At 49.5% G+C, this 19,813-nt stretch overlaps 5 protein-coding genes across 5 annotated transcripts; 2 read left to right on the forward strand and 3 right to left on the reverse strand.

Annotated features, from left to right (window-relative positions):
• Positions 1 to 660: 660 nt before the first annotated feature.
• On the reverse strand, positions 661 to 2,603 carry BP5553_01920 (putative high-affinity glucose transporter RGT2; the record flags this gene model as incomplete). Its single annotated transcript, XM_032010543.1, has 3 exons — positions 661 to 1,886; positions 1,951 to 2,227; positions 2,418 to 2,603. The coding sequence occupies 3 exons, from the start codon at positions 2,601 to 2,603 to the stop codon at positions 661 to 663; spliced, it is 1,689 nt and encodes a 562-aa protein (XP_031874597.1).
• A 3,254-nt stretch (positions 2,604 to 5,857) lies between these two features.
• BP5553_01921 (uncharacterized protein) lies at positions 5,858 to 10,888 on the reverse strand (the record flags this gene model as incomplete). The annotated part of the gene is made up of 5 exons (XM_032010544.1): positions 5,858 to 6,038; positions 6,088 to 10,037; positions 10,222 to 10,248; positions 10,301 to 10,725; positions 10,792 to 10,888. The coding sequence occupies 5 exons, from the start codon at positions 10,886 to 10,888 to the stop codon at positions 5,858 to 5,860; spliced, it is 4,680 nt and encodes a 1,559-aa protein (XP_031874598.1).
• Positions 10,889 to 11,807: 919 nt separating this feature from the next.
• BP5553_01922 (putative RNase L inhibitor) lies at positions 11,808 to 14,089 on the forward strand (the record flags this gene model as incomplete). The annotated part of the gene is made up of 7 exons (XM_032010545.1): positions 11,808 to 11,827; positions 11,918 to 11,942; positions 12,107 to 12,509; positions 12,563 to 12,724; positions 12,777 to 12,873; positions 12,927 to 13,998; positions 14,051 to 14,089. 7 exons carry the CDS (start codon positions 11,808 to 11,810, stop codon positions 14,087 to 14,089), a joined length of 1,818 nt encoding a protein of 605 aa, XP_031874599.1.
• Positions 14,090 to 14,697: 608 nt separating this feature from the next.
• BP5553_01923 (uncharacterized protein) lies at positions 14,698 to 17,328 on the reverse strand (the record flags this gene model as incomplete). Its single annotated transcript, XM_032010546.1, has 6 exons — positions 14,698 to 14,847; positions 14,919 to 15,656; positions 15,704 to 15,820; positions 15,870 to 16,911; positions 16,964 to 17,124; positions 17,179 to 17,328. The coding sequence occupies 6 exons, from the start codon at positions 17,326 to 17,328 to the stop codon at positions 14,698 to 14,700; spliced, it is 2,358 nt and encodes a 785-aa protein (XP_031874600.1).
• A 382-nt stretch (positions 17,329 to 17,710) lies between these two features.
• BP5553_01924 (Uncharacterized protein) lies at positions 17,711 to 19,566 on the forward strand (the record flags this gene model as incomplete). The annotated part of the gene is made up of 2 exons (XM_032010547.1): positions 17,711 to 17,912; positions 17,969 to 19,566. The coding sequence occupies 2 exons, from the start codon at positions 17,711 to 17,713 to the stop codon at positions 19,564 to 19,566; spliced, it is 1,800 nt and encodes a 599-aa protein (XP_031874601.1).
• Positions 19,567 to 19,813: the final 247 nt, after the last annotated feature.

A 19,813-nucleotide genomic window follows, 5' to 3' on the forward strand; every position in this document is an offset into this window, starting at 1 on the left:
ATGGGATATCCATCGCAATACATCCATAAGAATTTCAGCCACATCGCCCATCACCTTTGCCATCGCGTGCATTTGTTTTAAATGGGGAAGTGCAGGTAACTAGGACCTCTCCCCTACCCGTTGCAGGTTCTCTCGTAATTTATTTTCAGGGGATGGGCTAAGTTTCTCAACATACCTAGGTATATTATAAGCTTGGTTGGGGAGAAGGAATGTAGGATAGGGAGGTAGAGGGAATAAACAAATATGGGAATGCTTTTGATGTAAATAGGCTACTAGTACAGTGAGGATTTTTGACAGAGCGGGGTGATGTCGGGCGCTTTCGGCGGGGACCGGTCCATTTGTTGCATGTGCGATATACCGGATATAAGGCGGCAGCGAATGTTTCGCGATATGCAACAAAACTAGAATCTAGTGCAAAACCAACGTGCTTAAGTTTATATTCTGTAGGGACGAAGAGCTGAGGAGTTATTGTCTAGTATTACTGAAGGATACAATAGACTTATGAAATAGATGGAGGTTTGTATGGGTATTATGTTCATTGCTAGCCTTCTACATTATGTCTTAAGGACCTGGTATCATGGGACTAAGCAACAACCTTGTAAACGCATCCACCTCCTTCTCACCAGCCCATACACTTAGTATTAACATCTACGCAACCATCTACGACAGCTCCTTCGCAGGGGGAGCGGCTGCCGCTGGCTCGACCTCATCGGTGCTATCTCCATTCTTGCCAACGTTGATAGTGAGTCCCTTCTCAACAAGACCCATCTCGGAAGCGAAGGTAGAGGTAGGAACCCAAGAGCGGGACTTGCGAGGTACAACCTCCTCCAACATACGATCAACCTGCTCGAGCGACAGACCCTTGGTCTCGGGGACGAGGAAGTATGCGAACACGACGGAGATAACGCAGAGGGATCCCCACATGAAGAAAATCTTGGAGGAAAGGTTGGCGTACTCCTTGTCGACGAGGTAGGGGGTGATGATGGCAATGATGCAGTTCCAGAACCAGTTGGAGGCGGTGGAGAGAGCGACACCACGGGATCGGATGGGGAGGGGGAAGACCTCTCCGATGACGACCCAAGCGCAGGGACCCCAGGTGGAGGCGAACATGGAGATGTTAAGGCAGATGAAAGCGATCATGGCGGAGACGGCGGGCTTGTTGGTATCGGGTCCCTTGTCTTGGCCGACGGTGACACCAATGATGCCGACGATATATTGAGAGATGACCATACCGCTTCCTCCGATAATCAGGAGATTGCGTCGGCCGAATCTCTCAACGAGCCAGAATGCAATTGGAGTCGAGAGCACGTTGACGAGGGTGGTGACCAAACTGATGAGGAAAGGGTTGCTGATAGTTTTCAGAGACTTGAAGAACACAACTCCATAGTAGAAGATGAAGTTGATTCCAGTAAGCTGCTGCATCATTTGGAGTCCAATTCCGAGAAGTGTACGGCGGAGATTGCTGTTGGCCTTGAAAATATCTCCCTTGAAGCAGTTGGTCCATGAGGCAAGGTAGGAAGACTCAGGAACGACCGACAACTCGTATTCGTGGTTGGCAATAATTTCAGCAAGCTCGTCCTGAATATACTCGGAGTCGAGCGGCTGTCCACGAACGTTGGCTAGTGCTTTAGCAGCCTCGTCCAGCTTTCCCTTCTTGACGAAATAACGTGGCGATTCGGGAAGGAAGAAGAGCCCGAGACCAAGGATGATAGCCCAGAGGAATTGGACTGCAACGGGAATACGGTATGAGCCAGAGTCGTCACGGTCTTGAGTTGCGTATACGACACAGTTGGCAAGCAGAATACCAATAGTGATGCAGAATTGGTATCCGGAGACGAGAGCACCTCGAACCTTCTTTGGGGCAATTTCGGACATGTAGAGAATGACTATAAAAGATATAATATTAGCTTGAGTCACGGGACGGGACTTTCTGAATGGGGATGAGCTTACTGATGGCGGAAATGAAACCAACACCGGCACCAGCAATAAGACGACCAACAGTCATGACTGCCAATGTAGTAGACGCAACCTCGAGGATACATCCCACGCAGAACGTCAAGCAGCCGACAATGATAGTCCATCGACGACCAATGCGATCGGCAATGTCACCGGAGATAATTGCACCAAAGAATGTACCGCAAGAGAGGATACCGGTCAAGAGAGACTGTTCCCATCCTGGAAGGACGAAGGCATCCTTAATCGCCTCGCTGGCATCCGCGGCGGGGTACTATAAAAAGTCAGATGACCATCATATTCAAAAGAGCGACTGGCAAAAGGTAAACAGTAAACTGTAACGCCAAAAGTCCTAAAGGTTGTAAGGACTCAGAAAGTCCAAATACGCCCCAAGACCTTCAACTGCTAGAACTCATTCGAGGATCGCCAGATGCTCGCAGACCAGAAGGGAGAAAGATACTCACAGGAAGACCAGTATATTGCCTGATGTAGTATTTCATGCCCATGATACCACCCATCCATCCTGTGTCATATCCGAAGAAGATACCTCCAAACGCGGCAAAAGCGCACATAAGATAGGCTTTGAAGGTGACGGGGGCCTCAATGCGAGAGGTATCCGCCGTCCCTTGAATAACCGCTTGTCTAGCCATGGCGAACTGTGATGAGGATGACGCTCGAAGGGGAAAGAGAAGGGCGAGGTATCTTCTATCTGTCTAACAGATAGGAATTGCAGCACACCGGCGTCAGGACAGATTGAAAGAGAAGGAAGACGATGGGGATAATATGCTTCGCTTGGGAACCACCCAAGGATATATATGCTCTGCATGGTGCCCTCGGAGCCATCCAGGCTTCGGTCCTTCTCCAAGTAGACTCCAATCTGACATGGCCACCATTGGATAGGCTGGGAAATTGTTGTCCCATTTGGGATCCCAGCGCTCACGAGGCAAAGACTCCCTCCAGAATGTGGAGAGCTAGGGGGTTGTACACGGTTGTGCCTAGGGCCCTGGTTGTCCCCGTCGTTCTGTATACGGGGGAGACAGGGCAACTGGCCAGGGGGGCCGTTTGGGAAACCATGAGGACTACTCAATAATACAGTGTACGGACGAGATTCTTCAACTTTGAGAAGCCGTTCGTAACTTCGTGTGCCAAGTAGGAAGGCTTGCCCCGCGAATAATCCTAAACAATAACACCGAAGGTAGACTCGAAGCGGCTACTGCCCCAAGGGCAACGAGGCCTTCCAACTTCCAACGGGGGGTGCATGCGGCGCGCTGGCACCATCTGTGGAGAGATGCATGGGTAGAGAATGGAGATAGAGATTGGGGAGGGATGGAGATGTGGATGCGAAGAGTATATTTTATGGAGAGGGATTGGGGTCGGTGTTGGGTTCATGTGTTGGTTCGTGTGTTGGAGACAGGTGTTGGTAAACTTGGGGATCGATATCGGATCGTTCAAGCAGCTGGGACTAGCGGCCACTACTCCCCCGGTGCTACTGTGGGAGGGAACTGGGGAAACCCCCTGAAGGCGAAACGGAGTGGATACAACTGATTTAATCCATCCTCTGTAAGAACCTAGTTGTGGGGAGTACTTTGGTACAATACTACGGATACAACTTATACCCAGGTAATAAGTTGGATGGGTTGATATACTTCGTACTGTACTCCGGACTCGCATGACTTACGAAGTATATTACAAACCTAGCACTTGGTACTTACTAACGTGCGCCAATAGTGATAGATAGATGTGTAGTATAAATAAACCGCTTAGTAGCCACCTCTCAAAACCTAAAGTCAAGTTAATGGAGTCAATAAGCACCTAATCTATTCGGTTCAATTTTCCGAACCGTAATAGATACAGTGTCGTTGGTAATTATGAACATGCAGTGAAAATTATATACCATTACCTAGGTACCTCGGTACCTACCTAGGTAGCCAATATGAAAAAAATGTATAGGAGGAACAGCACATGTACAAAGTACTACTGTTTGCGAATTACGTCGGATAGAGTACTAGCCAGTAGACGCGGCTCCGGCACACCACATGCCAAATAAAAGACCAAATCAAATCCAAATCAAACCCAAATCCCATAAATAAAATACAATTACGGCTAACCAGCCTAATGCGTTCCACGGTGCAGCAGCAGCAACGCAGGCATTTGTCATTTTACCATTTCCAGGCATTGTTATTATCACTCTGTATGTCATGTAATGTCCATGTACACCACTTCTCCATGCACGTCCCGGGCGACCAAGACGCATGTACTAATGTAGCTACTTTCACCCGGAATTTGAGTCGGGCCTTCTTTTGGCTTTTCCTCCGCCGACCAAGTTGACCAGTGACGGCGACTGAGTGATCAGTGACCGAGTAATAGCCAGTAATAACCAGTAATGCCCCGCGACACGTTACTGAATGCGCTCTGCGTTTGCGGCGCGAGCTCGACGGATACTAATAAGCATAACTTTCGCAGGTAACGTGGCAGCACAGGGTGGAGAGCGCTTAGGGGCAACTTGGGGCAACTTGGGGCAACTCGGGGGGGGAGGGGGGGAAGGTGTCAGTGGCAGGCTGAGGGAGGTTGAAGCTTGAGGGTTAAGCTCCTCTAGCGGGGGGAAGAGCCTGGGAACTCGCGGGGAGCAAACAAGCATCATCACCCATCACGCACGCGAGAAACACTTCTCTTACCAGCCAGAAGCCCCGGCCCCGTAAATACATCCATCCAGCCCCTACAAGCGCCGAGGTGTCGATAGGCGGATTAAAAACTCGAAACCAAAGCACACTCCATCCGTTCTTTTGCGCTTTGCTATTGTGCACTGCTCGGGCCGACTGTGAGTCTGTGGGTGCGAAGTGAGCCTTTGCTGTTTTGGCTTGTCAAGACCGAGTCCGAGTCCCAGGAACCGGGACCGCTGCTAAGGAACCAACGACGCTGCCATCATATCTCGAAATAAACACCCGGTGGAAAACCCACCGAAGGGCACGCTGGCTCTCCTACAACGGACCGTACTGGTACTACGTACAATCACCGACTCCGTGGCGACTTCCGGAGTAGCGACCTACCTGATCTAGAACTCCAACAACGGGGTGCCCTTGTTACGTAGTAGGAGCTCAGCAGGTGCAATTAGGATGCTATTCCTGGCCTTCCAGCATGGTTACCGTTGGATTAGTCCTGTGATTTTGTAGATCCTCCTTGCTTTTGTGTGTTGGAACACTTGGAGGCTTAAGCCTCTCTGAGTCTCTGCCCCGGGGCAGTCAGACCCGAGGTCCCAATTCGCAATGAAAGGGCGTTGCGGCGTATGCGCGCCACAAAGCCACAACCGGAGAGGGCTGAAAGCTAATCACCATGCAGTTAGCGATACGAAGTATTACCTCCCCGCCATGAGTAATACACGTTCCGTAGCTTTGAATATGCCCGAGGACAAGGCCGCAGGGAGTCCAGAGCTAGATCTTAAATAAGGTAGAACGCAATAGAATGGATAGACATTGTTGGGAGAAGCAGGAGCTGGTGTAGGTAAGATATACGCCGCAGACTCACGGTCACGAGAAAAATCACCACCACAAATCATGACCAGACATAGAGTGGACTGATGCCATTTTATCAACAGTGACCACTGACTCTCCACCATCTAGCAGTCAGACACTAATCCTCGGACTTTTCCCCCGCGCAAATTAGCCCCTCGGATTATGGAAAAAAGAGCGACGTCTCAGGTGTAGGCTCAGATCGATGCAAATATATCGCAACTCCAATGGGGAGGATGGTATGTTTCCTCTAAAAGCAACAACAACGCCCATTTGAATGCCAATGATCCCACCCACACAATATACCTGCCCCCCAGCCAAAAAGTCCAAAAAATAAGTAAGCTCCATTTAAAACGCCGACGCAATGTATTTGGAACAGATTTCTATGTGTAAATGCTTCACCCTCGGTTTTTGATGCCTGCGGACGATGGCGCCGAGGCACCGTTGGTTTTTGCTTTTGCCCCAGGAGCAGCCGCGCCTGGCTTGCCATCTGGGAACATAATCTTCTCGTACATTCTTTGCAACTGCCCTCCGCCTGGGCGTGGATCTACTACAGGCCAAAATGTGGAAACGTACTCCCTGGAGATGGTCAGCCTTATACACTATCAAATATTCTCGACAAACTTACCAGAACCTAATTCGGAGGGCGTCCACGTCGCCCGGAATCGGTTTTTTAAGTTCCGACATTATAAAGTTTCCAAGCGTCACAAGCTCGCCTTTCAGGATAGTGGCTCGCTCCTTCTGGGAGTTGATCCGGTCTTTGGTGGCTAGCTGCATCTTTTTCAAGCTTTCTCTGACCGGTTTGAATACCTCGCGCATCATGGGATCTTCAACATTACTTGACTTGGAACGGCTGCTCTCAGGTCTTCGATGCTTTGAGTACCGGTCGTTGGGACGATCATCGCCTGGAACACTATGTTTCCTCTTGAGATCGCGCTTGTCGCCATGACCATGGCCGTGGCTATGTGCGCGATCACGGTCCCGGTCCCGATCCCGGTCCCGGCTCTCGGCTTGCCGGTAGTTTTTCTTTGACTGAGGTGCCGGCGAGGCAGAGATAGACCCTCGAGTTTCGGAGCGCCGGTGCCCATTAACGCGGTCCTGCTTCTTATTGTTGCGGTGGTGGTTTTCTACCGCACGTCTAGCCGCTTGATTGTCCGAGTTCTTGGCTTTTAGGACCGAGAGTAGATAATCGGCTCTTCGGACGAGGTGAACGGCCCCAGGAGCTTTGGCCACCTTCTCTTCCCCCTTATTGCGCTCCTCCTTCTTATCAACACGATGCTCTTCCAGGAAGAATTTATCTGTCAATCCGAGATCTGGGTCGTCTCGAATCTGGACCCACGCTCCATACCCATGCCTATGGATGCCAACAAGTAGCATGCCATCCTCCCTAGCGCCCCAAGGGCAAGAGTAATGGGCGGCTTTGGAAGCGTCGGGGACACGAAAATTTTTGTAATCAGATAAGCTGGTGATGAGGTCCCTCAACATCCTCATTTCACCCGGACGCTCCATGACAGTCTCTGCGTTCAATCTCTTGACACCGAGGAAGTCGAAAAGGACAGCTTTCTTATCTTTCTTTGTGAGAGGCTTGTTGGTCTCGCGCTCCATAGCTTCAATTCTCGCTATTTCATCCTTGAGTCGCTTGTCGCTTTCGTCTGTGATTGCTTGTATCGTGGACCGTAGCAAATCGATGTCCCGGCCAACAAGTCGAGCATCCTTGATAAGCTCTTCGCCGCGATCTTCCATAGATCCATAGCGAAGGAAGGCCCTGAAGAGATTCCTAGCTTCTTTCTCATTGAGCTCTCTCTTGGGATCGGCAAGATTGGCTTGCGCTTCTCTCTTCTCATCTAGCTCGTCTTGCTTTGCCTGGTCCCGTGCTCGCTTCTTTGCCAGGCGCTGCTCTCTCTCGTACTCAGCAGTGTTCTTTTGAGTGGCTTTTCGAGGGGCATTTTCCTCGACAATCTTCTTGAGATACTCATCGTGTGCCCGCTTTTCTTCCTCCGCTTTGATTCCCTCAAGCTGATCTTTTGGAATGATGTCATCCCATTCGAGGTCAATTTTGACATCAGTATATTCGAAACTCCTTAGGAAATCTTCACCACCATCAGCAGTCATGCCTTCGGGAACTTCTGTTTTGTGCTCCTCGGCGTTCTCAAGAACCGAGTCAATATCTAGTTCTTCTAGCTTCCTCTGATTACCAGATTGCTCGAACATCTTCTGTCCTCGGCGTTTGAGGATCCTGGATATGTCATCAGATGACTTTGGATCATCGATCTTGCCAGCTTTTACCGCTTTCTCACGAAGTTCCTTCTTCTCTTTATCTGTAACCCCTCTTTGGATTGTAATAAACTCAAGCATGAGCTTGTTGCGAGCACGTTCGAGAACCTCTTCTTCCACAGTTTCCTTGGACACCAATCTATATATACTGACGGGTTTCTTCTGGCCGATTCGATGCGCGCGAGCCATTGCTTGTAGATCTGCTTGGGGATTCCAATCAGAATCAAAAATGATGACGGTATCTGCCGTCATTAGATTGATCCCGAGGCCGCCTGCACGCGTGGAGAGTAGAAAACAGAAGTCGTTGCTGCCGTCGGCGTTGAAATGATCAATAGCTATCCGACGAGGTCCAGCAGCAATGGTTCCATCAAGGCGTTGAAATTGGTAGCCACGAAGTTGGAGGTAGTCTCCTAGAATGTCAAGCATTTTTACCATTTGACTGAATATCAAGACTCGATGATTATCCCTTTTCAGCTTCGTCAAGAGTCGATCCAATAACATCATCTTTCCACTACTGGCAATGAGGCCTTTGAGTTGATCTTCCCGTCTCTCGCTGCCTTTCAAAATTCGATCTTCGGCATTTGGGAACATATATGGATGATTACTGGCTTTCTTCAGTTCCATCATGATATTGAGAAGCGATTGCTTCTGGCCCTTGGAACCTTCGTTTAAAGCGGCATAATTTCTGGTGAGGATATTCTTATAATAATCTAGCTGAACATCAGAGAGCTCGACTCGGATGATCTTCTCGCTCTTGGGTGGCAAGTCGTTCTCGACTTTCTGCTTCGTTCGGCGCAGAATATATGGCTGGATCTTGTTGGTAAGGGCTGCAATTTTCTCGCCAGCGGCATCTTCAGTTAGGTCCATATCCTCTTCGATGTCGAGTTCGCCAGGCATGAGGAAGTCCATAAGAGCAGATAGCTCTCCTAGAGTGTTCTGAACAGGTGTACCAGTAATCAGTAATCGACTCGGGGCCTTGAAATCAAGAAGCTTCTGATACAGCTGGGATTCACGATTCTTCAACCGGTGAGCCTCGTCCACCGCCATGAATTGCCATTTGATCTGTCCTAGGAATAGAGCGTCTACGAGAATATACTCATAAGAAGTCAGGAGGACATTGAACCTTGGGCGTTTGGCATTACCATCAACAAGAAGTTCGTATTCGCGGATGATGCTCCGAGATGCTTCCTTGCCATTGTAGATGACATAATTCAGATCAGGCGCCCAGTTATCGAAGGTATCGGCCCAGGCGGGGATAGTTGTGAGAGGGACGACAACAAGAAATGGCCCCTGCTGACCTCTGTCATGGCGGAGCCAGTTCATGAAGGCCACAGTTTGAACGGTCTTTCCAAGGCCCATTTCGTCCGCTAAGATGACATTCTTGTTCTTAGTCCAGTTATAAGCCAAAAAGTTCAAGCCAGTAATCTGGAAGTCTCGCAATTGGCCATTCATGATGTATGACGGCTGCTCTCGAATGGGCACGTGAGGACCCCGAGTGTTCGGGTTGGATTCTTCCTTGTTTGATGTCAATGTCCGCGAACTGCGATCCAGGAAGCCATCAATAGCATCTTGGGCAATTTCGCTGACCAGAGAGGCAGCTTCCCAGGTACAGCTTTCGTAGTAGAGACTTTTCCACTTCACATAGTACTCGGTCTCCTCTTCGCCATTCCGGGTGCCGATAACTCTCTCAACTTTTGTGTAATCAAGAAGCGCGTCCGAATCCCGCTCTTTATCGAGCATCCACTTCTCTTTCTCCTCTGGAGGTATGTTTGCACCTCGGGACATGTATATATCTTCGAGCACGACCTTTCTATAGTAATTTTCGAGGCGGCGAAAGCCCCGCATGCCAGTCAAGGATGTGGTGGTCTCCCAGGTTGCATGGTAGTGGGATTTGCCTTGCCATTTGATATAATATTCGAAATCATCGCGACCTAGGTCCTCTTTGGTCATATCGACACCCTCCTTGAGCCGGTGCTTCAGTACGACGTCAATGTATGGTGTTGTATCTTCAGCATCCGCGGCCCAGTAATTGGGGGTCATCATTTCAGATTCGTCATCCAGCTCATCATCGCTCTCCTGATATGCTCCGGCTGTGACTTGTGCAGCCCTTCGGCTGTTCCATCTCTTCTCTTGGTACACAGGAACGAGGTTATTGGACTCGAGCTGCCGGCGTCGGTTTTTCTTGGTCAGCGTTCGGGCTCGCGCCCCACCATAAGTATCACTGTCTGATTCAGAGCGGGATGCTGATTGTAGGATTGGAGTCTCGCGTTTCGATGCTACAAAAGCATCTGTCAGCGGTCGTATCTGTAGAGGTGGGTTAGTAGGATCTACTTGGCCGTGACCGCTCTTGCTTCCTTCGCTTTGTTCTGTGGGTTGGCACGATGTCAGAGTCGGAATCATCGTTGTCGTCATCAGATTCAATCTATATCACGTAAATATTCAAACCGTGTCTGGGTAGGGGTAGCTGAATCCGGTGCTGGTAACATACAATAGGTCGGTGCTGAACTGGACGACCCTGGAAGTCTAAGTCAGCGAAGTTCTGGATTTACAGATAAATAACCACATACACTCCGCCGAAGCCCATATAATTCTGGATTCGCTAAGATATGCTGGTCCTCAAGATCTGCCTTCCGCTTACCAGGTCGACGGGATGATTCGGTAGACGTTGAGCGGTCTGCTCGCCCGCCATTGGTCACCGCAAGAGCAGGTCCCTCCTCCATATCGAAATCGGCATCATCGGAGGCATCTTGGGCTTCCGGTGAGGAAGGTTCTGAAGCATCGATATCTTGAGCGCCAAACTCGGATTGTTGATTCGTCGAGGTCGCCGGTGAGGGCGCGTCGACGACGGGGACTGCTACTTCGGAGAGGTCGGATTCGCTATCGTACGGGGCGTCATCGTTTGTGAGTGTAGAATTGTCTAACGGAGAAGAGTGTCCATTGGAAAGAGGTAGTGGCTGTGTCGTATGGAGCAGCGTGGTTGTCGATGGCGGGGCTAGAGCAACAATGTTAGCAATATGGCCGATATAGCTTCAAGATTTCGCAGGTGAAGAATTTTCACAGTCATATGAGCGGGCGGTAGAGAAGCAGGCGATCCAAGATTTGCCTAAGGAATGGTCCGAGATGGCACAAGGAGGCTCTGAACGTTGTTGGCGCATTTCATTCGAAGGTGTAAATGGTGTCTGGGATATAGGGCTGATGATGGATTATGGCCGATTGATGATGATGACAGGCGGAAAAGGCAGTATAAATGCTGGCAGGTAACTAAACGACGGCGTAGACTCAAAGCAGACACATATAAGTGTATATAGAGGCGTCCGAGTCGATAAAATCTCGGGATATATAGATGGTCACGATGGATCTTCGACTCCGCGGAGGACTCCAGCCTTGAGAGTAATATAGGCCACAGGATTGCACTTGCTAGTAGGAAAGAAAAGTGGCACACTCACAAGCCATCTTGAACAGGCCCCCCGGGAGGTAGATTATTGTATTGTGGCCGAATAACGAGGGTGGTGGTGGACGTATAGCTCGTAAGTTATGGAGGTCTGGATGTGCTTCATGGACATGTAGAGGGTTGTTGCACTCGGCGCCTTAACCTTCAGTCATTTCCCGCCGCCTGAGCTAAGCGAGCAGCGAGCCAAAAAGCGGCACGCCAGGGCTACGGGATCACGTGGCACCCTGAGGGGGAGGCGAGTCACGGGGCTGGCAGGCTTAGGGTTTGCTCAATGCGGCACTAGAATCTGCTGTCAAGTCTCTGAGAGAACAAAGTGCACAGCGCCGCTTTATCCTCCCCTTTGCGAGTTGTTCGCACAGCCTGGCCAATAGCACAATTGGTGATTGCAAGAGCCATGTTTTCATAAGTATTTCTCCCAACTCCTCAAACTCGAAATCCCCGGAGCAGCCGTGGCAAATTGATACAACTGAACGACACCCTCTGAAGCCCAGCATCGTTCGCAGACTGCGTGTGTGCCCCTATAAGGCGCATATATCTATCTGCCCTTCAAGAGCGCCCGAAGCTGTATATACTCTCCATACGCACTTATACCGTCGTCTCGCCTTTAGCGCAAACCCGCCAAAATGTCGGACAAGTTAACTCGGTGCGTTCGCGATCTGCCTCATTGCTCCTCGCCATGTCTACAATCATAGCATAGCCTTTGAACCCCCAGCTAACGGTGTAATTCTTATAGTATTGCGATCGTCAGCGCTGATAAGGTATGGAGAATCGATGCCACAACACGATGCTACCCCGCTACCCCGCCGTGGAACAAATCACCATGCTAACAAGTAATTTTCTGGGATTCAGTGCAAGCCAAAAGTATGTCTCTAAATTACAATACACAGAGAAGCCTAGAAAGTGTACTGACAAACCCGAATAGAAATGCAGACAGGAGTGCAAGAAGTCGTGCCCCGTTGTCCGAAGCGGAAAACTCTGTATCGAAGTGACGCCCTCATCCAAGATTGCCTTCATCTCCGAAACACTGTGTATTGGTTGCGGTATCTGCCCTAAGAAATGCCCCTTCGGAGCGATCACCATTATCAATCTGCCAACGAATCTCGAGTCGCATGTTACCCATCGATACTCCGCCAACAGCTTCAAGCTCCATCGATTGCCAACACCACGACCGGGACAGGTGCTAGGGTTAGTTGGTTCCAACGGTATTGGGAAGAGTACAGCTCTCAAGATCTTGAGCGGAAAGTTAAAGCCCAACCTGGGAAGATTTGACAATCCACCTGATTGGCAGGATGTGATCAAGTATTTCAGAGGTTCTGAACTACAGAGTATGTCCCCCCCGGAGTTTTGGGTTATTCAGCGTGCTCATGGCCATATGCAGACTATTTCACCAAGATTCTCGAAGATGACTTGAAAGCTATCGTCAAGCCCCAATATGTCGACCGCATTCCCAAGGCAATCAGGAGCGTAGACAAGACAGTGAGGACGCTCATCGAGGCTCAGGCTTCGATGGATAATTTGGAGCAAGTCCTTGATGTCCTGGGTAAGAATACAGCCCTCCTTAAAACACGTATATATCCACTGACCCGTCGCAGAGTTGAATCATATTATGGACCGAGATGTCAATCTCTTGTCAGGTGGAGAGCTTCAGAGATTCGCTATTGGAACTGTCTGTGTGCAACAGGCCGACGTGTATGTAATATTGGCACCGTACCAGTTCGAACCCTTTCTAATATTGTTCGCAGTTATATGTTTGATGAACCTTCATCTTACCTCGATGTCAAGCAACGTTTGAGCGCTGCGAAGATAATCCGGTCCTTACTCAGACCAGACGACTATGTCATTTGCGTGGAGCACGATCTCTCAGTCCTAGACTATCTTTCCGATTTTATCTGCGTCCTCTACGGTAGACCGGCTGTTTATGGTGTCGTTACCTTGCCAGCATCAGTCCGAGAGGGCATCAATATTTTCCTCGATGGCAACATCCCCACGGAGAATTTGCGTTTCAGAGAGGAGTCCCTGACGTTCCGCATCGCTGAGGCTGCCGACGAGTTCATTACGGACCGATCCCGTGCTTTCCAATACCCTGCCATGGAAAAGACACTCGACACGTTCCACCTTAAAATTGAGGCCGGTGACTTCACTGATTCAGAAATTATCGTAATGATGGGTGAAAACGGAACTGGCAAGACCACGTTCTGTAAACTACTAGCTGGCGCCTTAAACCCGGACGGCAACCAAAAAGTTCCGGGCATGAAGGTCAGCATGAAGCCTCAGAAGATCACACCCAAGTTTGATGGCACTGTTCGACAACTGTTCTTCAAGAAGATCAAGACTGCTTTCCTCCTCCCACAGTTCCAGACCGATGTTGTCAAGCCCCTCAAACTTGATGGATTCATTGACCAGGAAGTCAAAACCCTTTCCGGAGGTGAATTGCAGCGTGTCGCCATTGTCCTCGCCCTGGGTCTGCCAGCAGATATTTACCTTATCGATGAGCCGTCTGCCTATCTGGACTCAGAGCAACGTATCATCGCGGCACGTGTGATCAAGAGGTTCATCATGCATTCGAAGAAGACGGCATTCATCGTCGAGCACGATTTCATCATGGCAACATACCTTGCAGACCGAGTCATCGTTTTCGACGGCGAGCCCGGCATTGACGCCCGTGCAAACACCCCTGAATCCCTACTCACAGGCTGCAACAAGTTCTTGAAGAATCTCGATGTCACCTTCCGTCGGGATCCAAACAATTACAGACCTCGCATCAACAAACACAATTCTCAACTTGACCAGGATCAGAAGCTAGGTGGCAATTATGTAAGTCGATTCAAGTCCCCTATCAACATATCCACTAACCATCCTATTATAGTTCTTCCTTGAAGACGAGCAAAAGGCTCCTCCTAGTTAAAAAGGGCACTTCACATGATACATTCCCCCCATTGCAGGGTGCATTACTAGGCGTTAATGGGGCAGCATTGCAAACGGCAGGGCATACGGTGGCACAAGCGCTTCTAGATGAAGAAAGTGCCGCCAATGAAGACGACGATCCGGATGATTAACCACGGCGACGGTAGTCTACCCCCTGTTCGCCTGGTCCTGCTTCTACAGCTACTATTTCTTTTGTATGGGATGTAGCTTGGTAGCTTGTTAGAGGTAGATTGAGGGGCAAACGGGTCAAGTGGGTGACTACCGTCCGATGCAAATGCATCACATTGGAGGCCAGGTGGAGAAATGATTTTGCATTAACTAGTTAACTCATACTGAGGCATCAAGGATGCCGAATTATCAAGGGATATCGATGGTGTCGATGAGGTTTAGGAGAGACGGATACACACCGAAAAGTCCTTCAAATCAACGCGATCCGAATTATTTTCCTCTGCATGCGGCGCCGACGTGATCGATGCTAACTCTGTCTGCCAAGGTCATCATGCTACGAATATTCGGTGTGTTCGGATACGTACAAGCAGCTTCGCTGGGTCTCTTGACTGTATCTCATATCGTTTTTTATCGTCTTCTTCATTCTTCTTCGATTTCACCCTCCTCGCTGCCCGAGTGGACAGCCGGTTCCTCTTTTGCTGGAATAGCCGCAGGAGGTGTCCTAGTCCTGTGACGTCTTTCACGAGGAGGCGGGGAGCGCTCACGTGGTGTTAATTCTCTCCTCGGTCTCTGTAAATATTCGCCGTTAGATAAGAGTTCCATGAAGTTTGATAGTTTGATAGTTTGATAGTTCGACGAACCTTTGCATTTCTTGAGGCGCTACCAACGCTTTCCACATCACTGTCAGCTCTTCGTCGTCTACCTCCCATGGTAGGTCTTTCATCCCCATAAGGTAACTCATCGATACTTCCCCTTGGGTCGCCTCTTCTGCGGTAGAGCTTCTCTCGCTCATCATCTCTGTCTCGCCGCTCACGCTCATAGTGGCTCATAGACTCGTCCCGGCGGCTGCGATGCGGCCTATCCAGATCGATATCCCTCTCCCGGTCACGGTCTCGGTCGCCTCTGCGCCCGGGGGAAAGAAGGGTGTCTGCGACGCTAGACTTCCGATAGTTCTTTTCCCGGTCGGCAATAGCTTTCCTTCTATCTGCCTCGTACGCATCTGGTTCTGGACTGCGACTTGTCCTAGCATGACGTCCGTTGGCACGGTATGGTCTCTCACCTCTGTCCCTCTCACGATGGGTCGGTCTGTCTACTGAGAACCTCTCCCGGCGTCTCAAACGATCCTTCTCCTCATCCTCCTTCTCCTTGAGACGTCGGATGACCTTGTCAAAGGCGGATCGACGAAGCTCGTCGGAGGATACTGCGAGGTATTCCTCGGACTTATCTATGCGTGGTTTAATATCTTCATAAGTATGATTGAGGCGAACCGGAGGCTCAAGATGTTTAATGAAAGATCTGAGAGCATCCACAGCGCGCCGCTGTTGGCGCTCAGCTTGATGCTTATTATCCTCGCTGCGTCGCGAAGCTTTTTCATGTAGCTACACAAAGTTAGAATGTACTAGCCAAAGGGATAATCACGGCTTACCCGCTCGAATATTAATGACACGGCGTCTCGATCAATGTTAGCAGTTCGTCGATCATTTTTCGTAACCGCAAGGAACTCGTCAAAAGTAGTCTTCTGCTGGATTTCAAACCCTTTGTCCTAGTTTGCCGTTAGTGGATGAGTCCTTGGTTAATAGAGGCAAACTTACATCAAGAACATCCAATACATCATTTCGGGTATTGCGAAGCGCACGCTCCTCTTCCTCAACCATATCCCAAAATAAGTCGAGCGGGGTAGATCCGGATTGTCCAAGCATTGCTTGATATCTGTCATCCTCTGCAATTAATGGACAGATCTGGCTCCATTTTGACCCTGCCTTAATCTTATTCGCAGCCTTTAACTCCTGAAGCAAGGCCAAGAATCGATCTCGGTTTTGCCGTTCACGTCTAGCCTTCTGATTCTTTTGCTGCTGACGAGAATCGTTGAAGGTTTTCTCCAAGTTCTTGATGTGGTTTTCGAAAGCAGTCAGGATATCCGACTTGCTGAGCGACTTAAATTTCTCGTCGCCTTGGATTCTCGGGTTAGATTGAATGATACCTTGTGCCTCTGACCACCTAGTGTATGGCTCTAGATCAATAGCCTTTAAAATATCTACCAGCTCATCCATAGCAGCTTTTCGTGTAGTTGCTTCTCGTTCAATGTTGGCTTTTTTAAGTTCAATAATATAGTCCTCAAAGAGTTGGCGCCGTTCATCGTCGTTATTCGTAGATCGAAATATGGTCTCTCCCTCAATGATGGGCCGTGCAGTTTTCCAACGAGTGTAATGCTTGATCTCTGGGTGACTTCTCAGCATCGTGGCAAAATCTTTACGGAGCTTCTCGAGCCTTTCCTTTGCACGGTCTTTCTCCTGAAGCCGCACCTCAACTGCATATTTCTCAAATGCCGCTTTACGATCCTTAGGATCCTTCAGTGCCCGGTACTGTGGGTCTTTGATAATTGACCGCATCGTTTGTTCCCAGGTCCAATTAGGATCAATATTTTGGCGACGGAGAAGCTTAAGGAAGGCCGCTTCTGCTTCTTCGAAGGTTGAGTAATCAGGGTCGGTATTTGCGGGTACAAAGACTTGTGCACGGCTCCCATTAGCATCATTACCATACGCAATTTGTCGAGCTTCTCCAAGCGGTTCCCTGTCTCGTGGTTGATCAAACTGGGAAGATGTAAAGCCGCCGCCAGCGACAAATGTAGGTGCTCTATTGAAATTAGAATGCTAATAGAACGCAGAGGGTTGTCTGGTAAACGTACTGTGGAACTGGTGCAGGTGTTGGCGCAACCGTTTCCTTCGCGAGCGCCTGTTTGTAGACATCTGGTATCTCCCATGAGCTCTGCTTCGTCTCTGTATTGTACCAATACTTCCTTCCACCCTCGGCAGTGTACTCTTTCCAGGGCTGGGCTGATAAAGCACGCTATAGGAATCAATTAGCACATGGGCTGAATAGGGATATCATATAAAGTCATACCTCTGCCGCCGTCATTAGGTCTTCTGGCTTGGTCCATTGCGTCGCCTTGGTAACTGTATTGTAGTAGTAAATGCGCCCATCGGCATTTCGAGCTTCGCTCCATAGACCAGGAACAGCTGCATGGCCGTTGATCCCGTTTGGCGCGTTCATGTCGAACTGGGGTGTAAGGGTGTCGCGCTTGCTGGCTGCTGGACTGCGTTGAGCTCTAGATCGTGTGAGTTGAAGTATTTGAGTAGGCTGGATGAAGGAATTAAAAGCTCGCGCAAACCACAAGCGGCCTCCGAAGCGCGAGGCGCGATCTGCGCAGAGACGTCAACTAGCCAGGGTGGTCAAAGCTTCAACCAACCTCAGGAGACAGTTAGACACCCATGCTCTTCCTTGTAATGCGACAAAACGGTGAACTTATCTCTCTCTCCAAGTATGCAGCAACCTCCTGACTTGTTGCTACTTCAATTCTTATAGCCGACTGGGAGGCTGAGAATACTAGAACTTTACTGTTATTCTAGGACTACAGCAAGTTATTTCAGCAGCGATGATGACAGAAACGGATATGGACGATGAACCGCGCCCTCGTGGTAGCCTCGATCTTGTCGAGAGCTCTGTTCTTGACACGATTGTTCCGTCAGCAAGTGATCTCGATATCGAGGAGGCGCTGAGCGGTGCTATGGAACGTCTGGATGAAGGCAATACCTCTCCTCTAGCTGCCATACCCCAAAGGCAGTCGCTCTTTTTTGGTTAGTGCACCAAGCTGTTGTGCAAGGTCAATCTCTTACTCATTCATAGATGATAGATGAAACTGTTAATGTATATGTCATTTTACAAACCCCCTACTTTGACGAAAATACCCTCCGATCGTACCTCGGACGACTGGTGATCAATCTCGAGGCGCAAGTAGTCAATGCTCAGCCAGAAAACTACGATGGGCCTCCAGCTCAAGAAGTCATCTACAATGGTTCTGTTCAGGATAGTGAGGACCCTCTGATTGTGGTCCAGGGTCCGGATGAGGCAGAGGGTAATACTGAGCCCGGCCGTATATTTGTTGTATGGAAATTGTCTGCATTCCTCCTCAGGCCGCGATTGCGCCTCCAAAACCCATCCGTGGTCTTTTCGGCCATGGCAAACTTGAAGGCGCCTGAACAAGTACAAAGTGATACCATCACCGAAGAGTATCTCCCCAGCCAGGTCCCGTCTGGGATGAACCTGCTTGAGGCTTTTAGTGATGATCCTGCGTTGGATGGGATCAAGCCTAGGCTTTCTGCACTGAGAGTATCCCAAGTCAAACCAGTAACGCAAGCTACAATGGAGCTTATGCGGCCGCTCAAAAATATATCCCGTCACTCAGTCAAGGTTTATCCAGCCATAAATGCTCGTGTCCGATATTCTAGGGCAAATACAACGTCAACGAACGTAGCGGTAATGGCATCCCTAGATGTCGATATCACATCCTTCGCCAATTGCCAGATTACAGTCGAACAGGTCCATCTTACCATCATCGGCGGCAGTGTGGAAGATCTTAATACCATGTCGGGCTTGACATTACCTATACGTGGGCGGCCACAAGATGATATCACGTTTCTCTATCGGCTGCTGCCAGATGATACGGATGTTACAAACAAAACGCAAATCCGAAACCTTGAAATCTCTATAACAGCTACTGCAAACCTTTCTAGTATCTGCCGGCCACAGATATCAATGCGCTGGACAACATCTCTCGACTTTACACCACCACTTAACCCTGGCTTCGGCCATCCCACCCAACCCATAGTACGACCGCACCGACCTGCTCAACTCTCCATCGGATCGTCCGCCGAAGCTCCCACGGTCTCTACTCTCGCCATCAGTCGACCAGATGCTCTCCCTTCCGTTGATATAACTACGCGCCAGCAACGCGACTCGTCTGTGCCCGACTTTGGTGTCACCATGACCTTTAGTGCTCCACCTGTTAGCAAGCCCATATACCCCGGGATTCCCTTCACCTGGTCCGTATTCATCGTCAACCGCTCCGACCGACCTCGAAAACTAGCCCTTACAGTTCTCCCCAAGCGGCGACGAACAGAAGCCGCACGAATTACTCGTCCGCCCTCGACCGGGAATGGCGGTACGCGAAAAGATCCCAAAATAGCCGATGCGGCCTTGGACTCCAATATAATCAATGCCATGCAAAAGAATGCGGCTATCGAGCCGACCGATGTTGTATGTTTAAGTACTGATACTAGGGTGGGCCCGCTAGCCCCGTCCGCATGCTACGAGGTGGAGCTTGAATTTATGGCTTTAAAGGCAGGCATTGTGGATGTTGAGGCTGTAAGAGTTGTCGATTTGGGCTCGCAGGAACATGTTGATATCAAGGATTTACCGAGTATTATCGTGTCTCCATTGCCACCTCAATAGAGAGGAAAGTCATATTCCAATAACACTCTTCCAGCTTGTCACCAGAATGTCAAAATGAGCGATTGGAACCTCCATGAATGGAGTGGAACTACAATCTATCCTAAGGGTAATGCCCACATTTTAGATCACAATAGGTTGTCAATGCGCAGATCTATAGATGATCGGATGACATTATAGTGCCTTATCAATAACTCATTCAAGGTACTCGCATTTGGATCCCAATGGAAGAAATTTTTCAAGCAGTCAT

The sequence above is a fragment of the Venustampulla echinocandica genome (genome assembly GCF_003357145.1).
Source record: "Venustampulla echinocandica strain BP 5553 chromosome Unknown scaffold_0, whole genome shotgun sequence".
NCBI lineage: Eukaryota > Fungi > Ascomycota > Leotiomycetes > Helotiales > Pleuroascaceae > Venustampulla > Venustampulla echinocandica.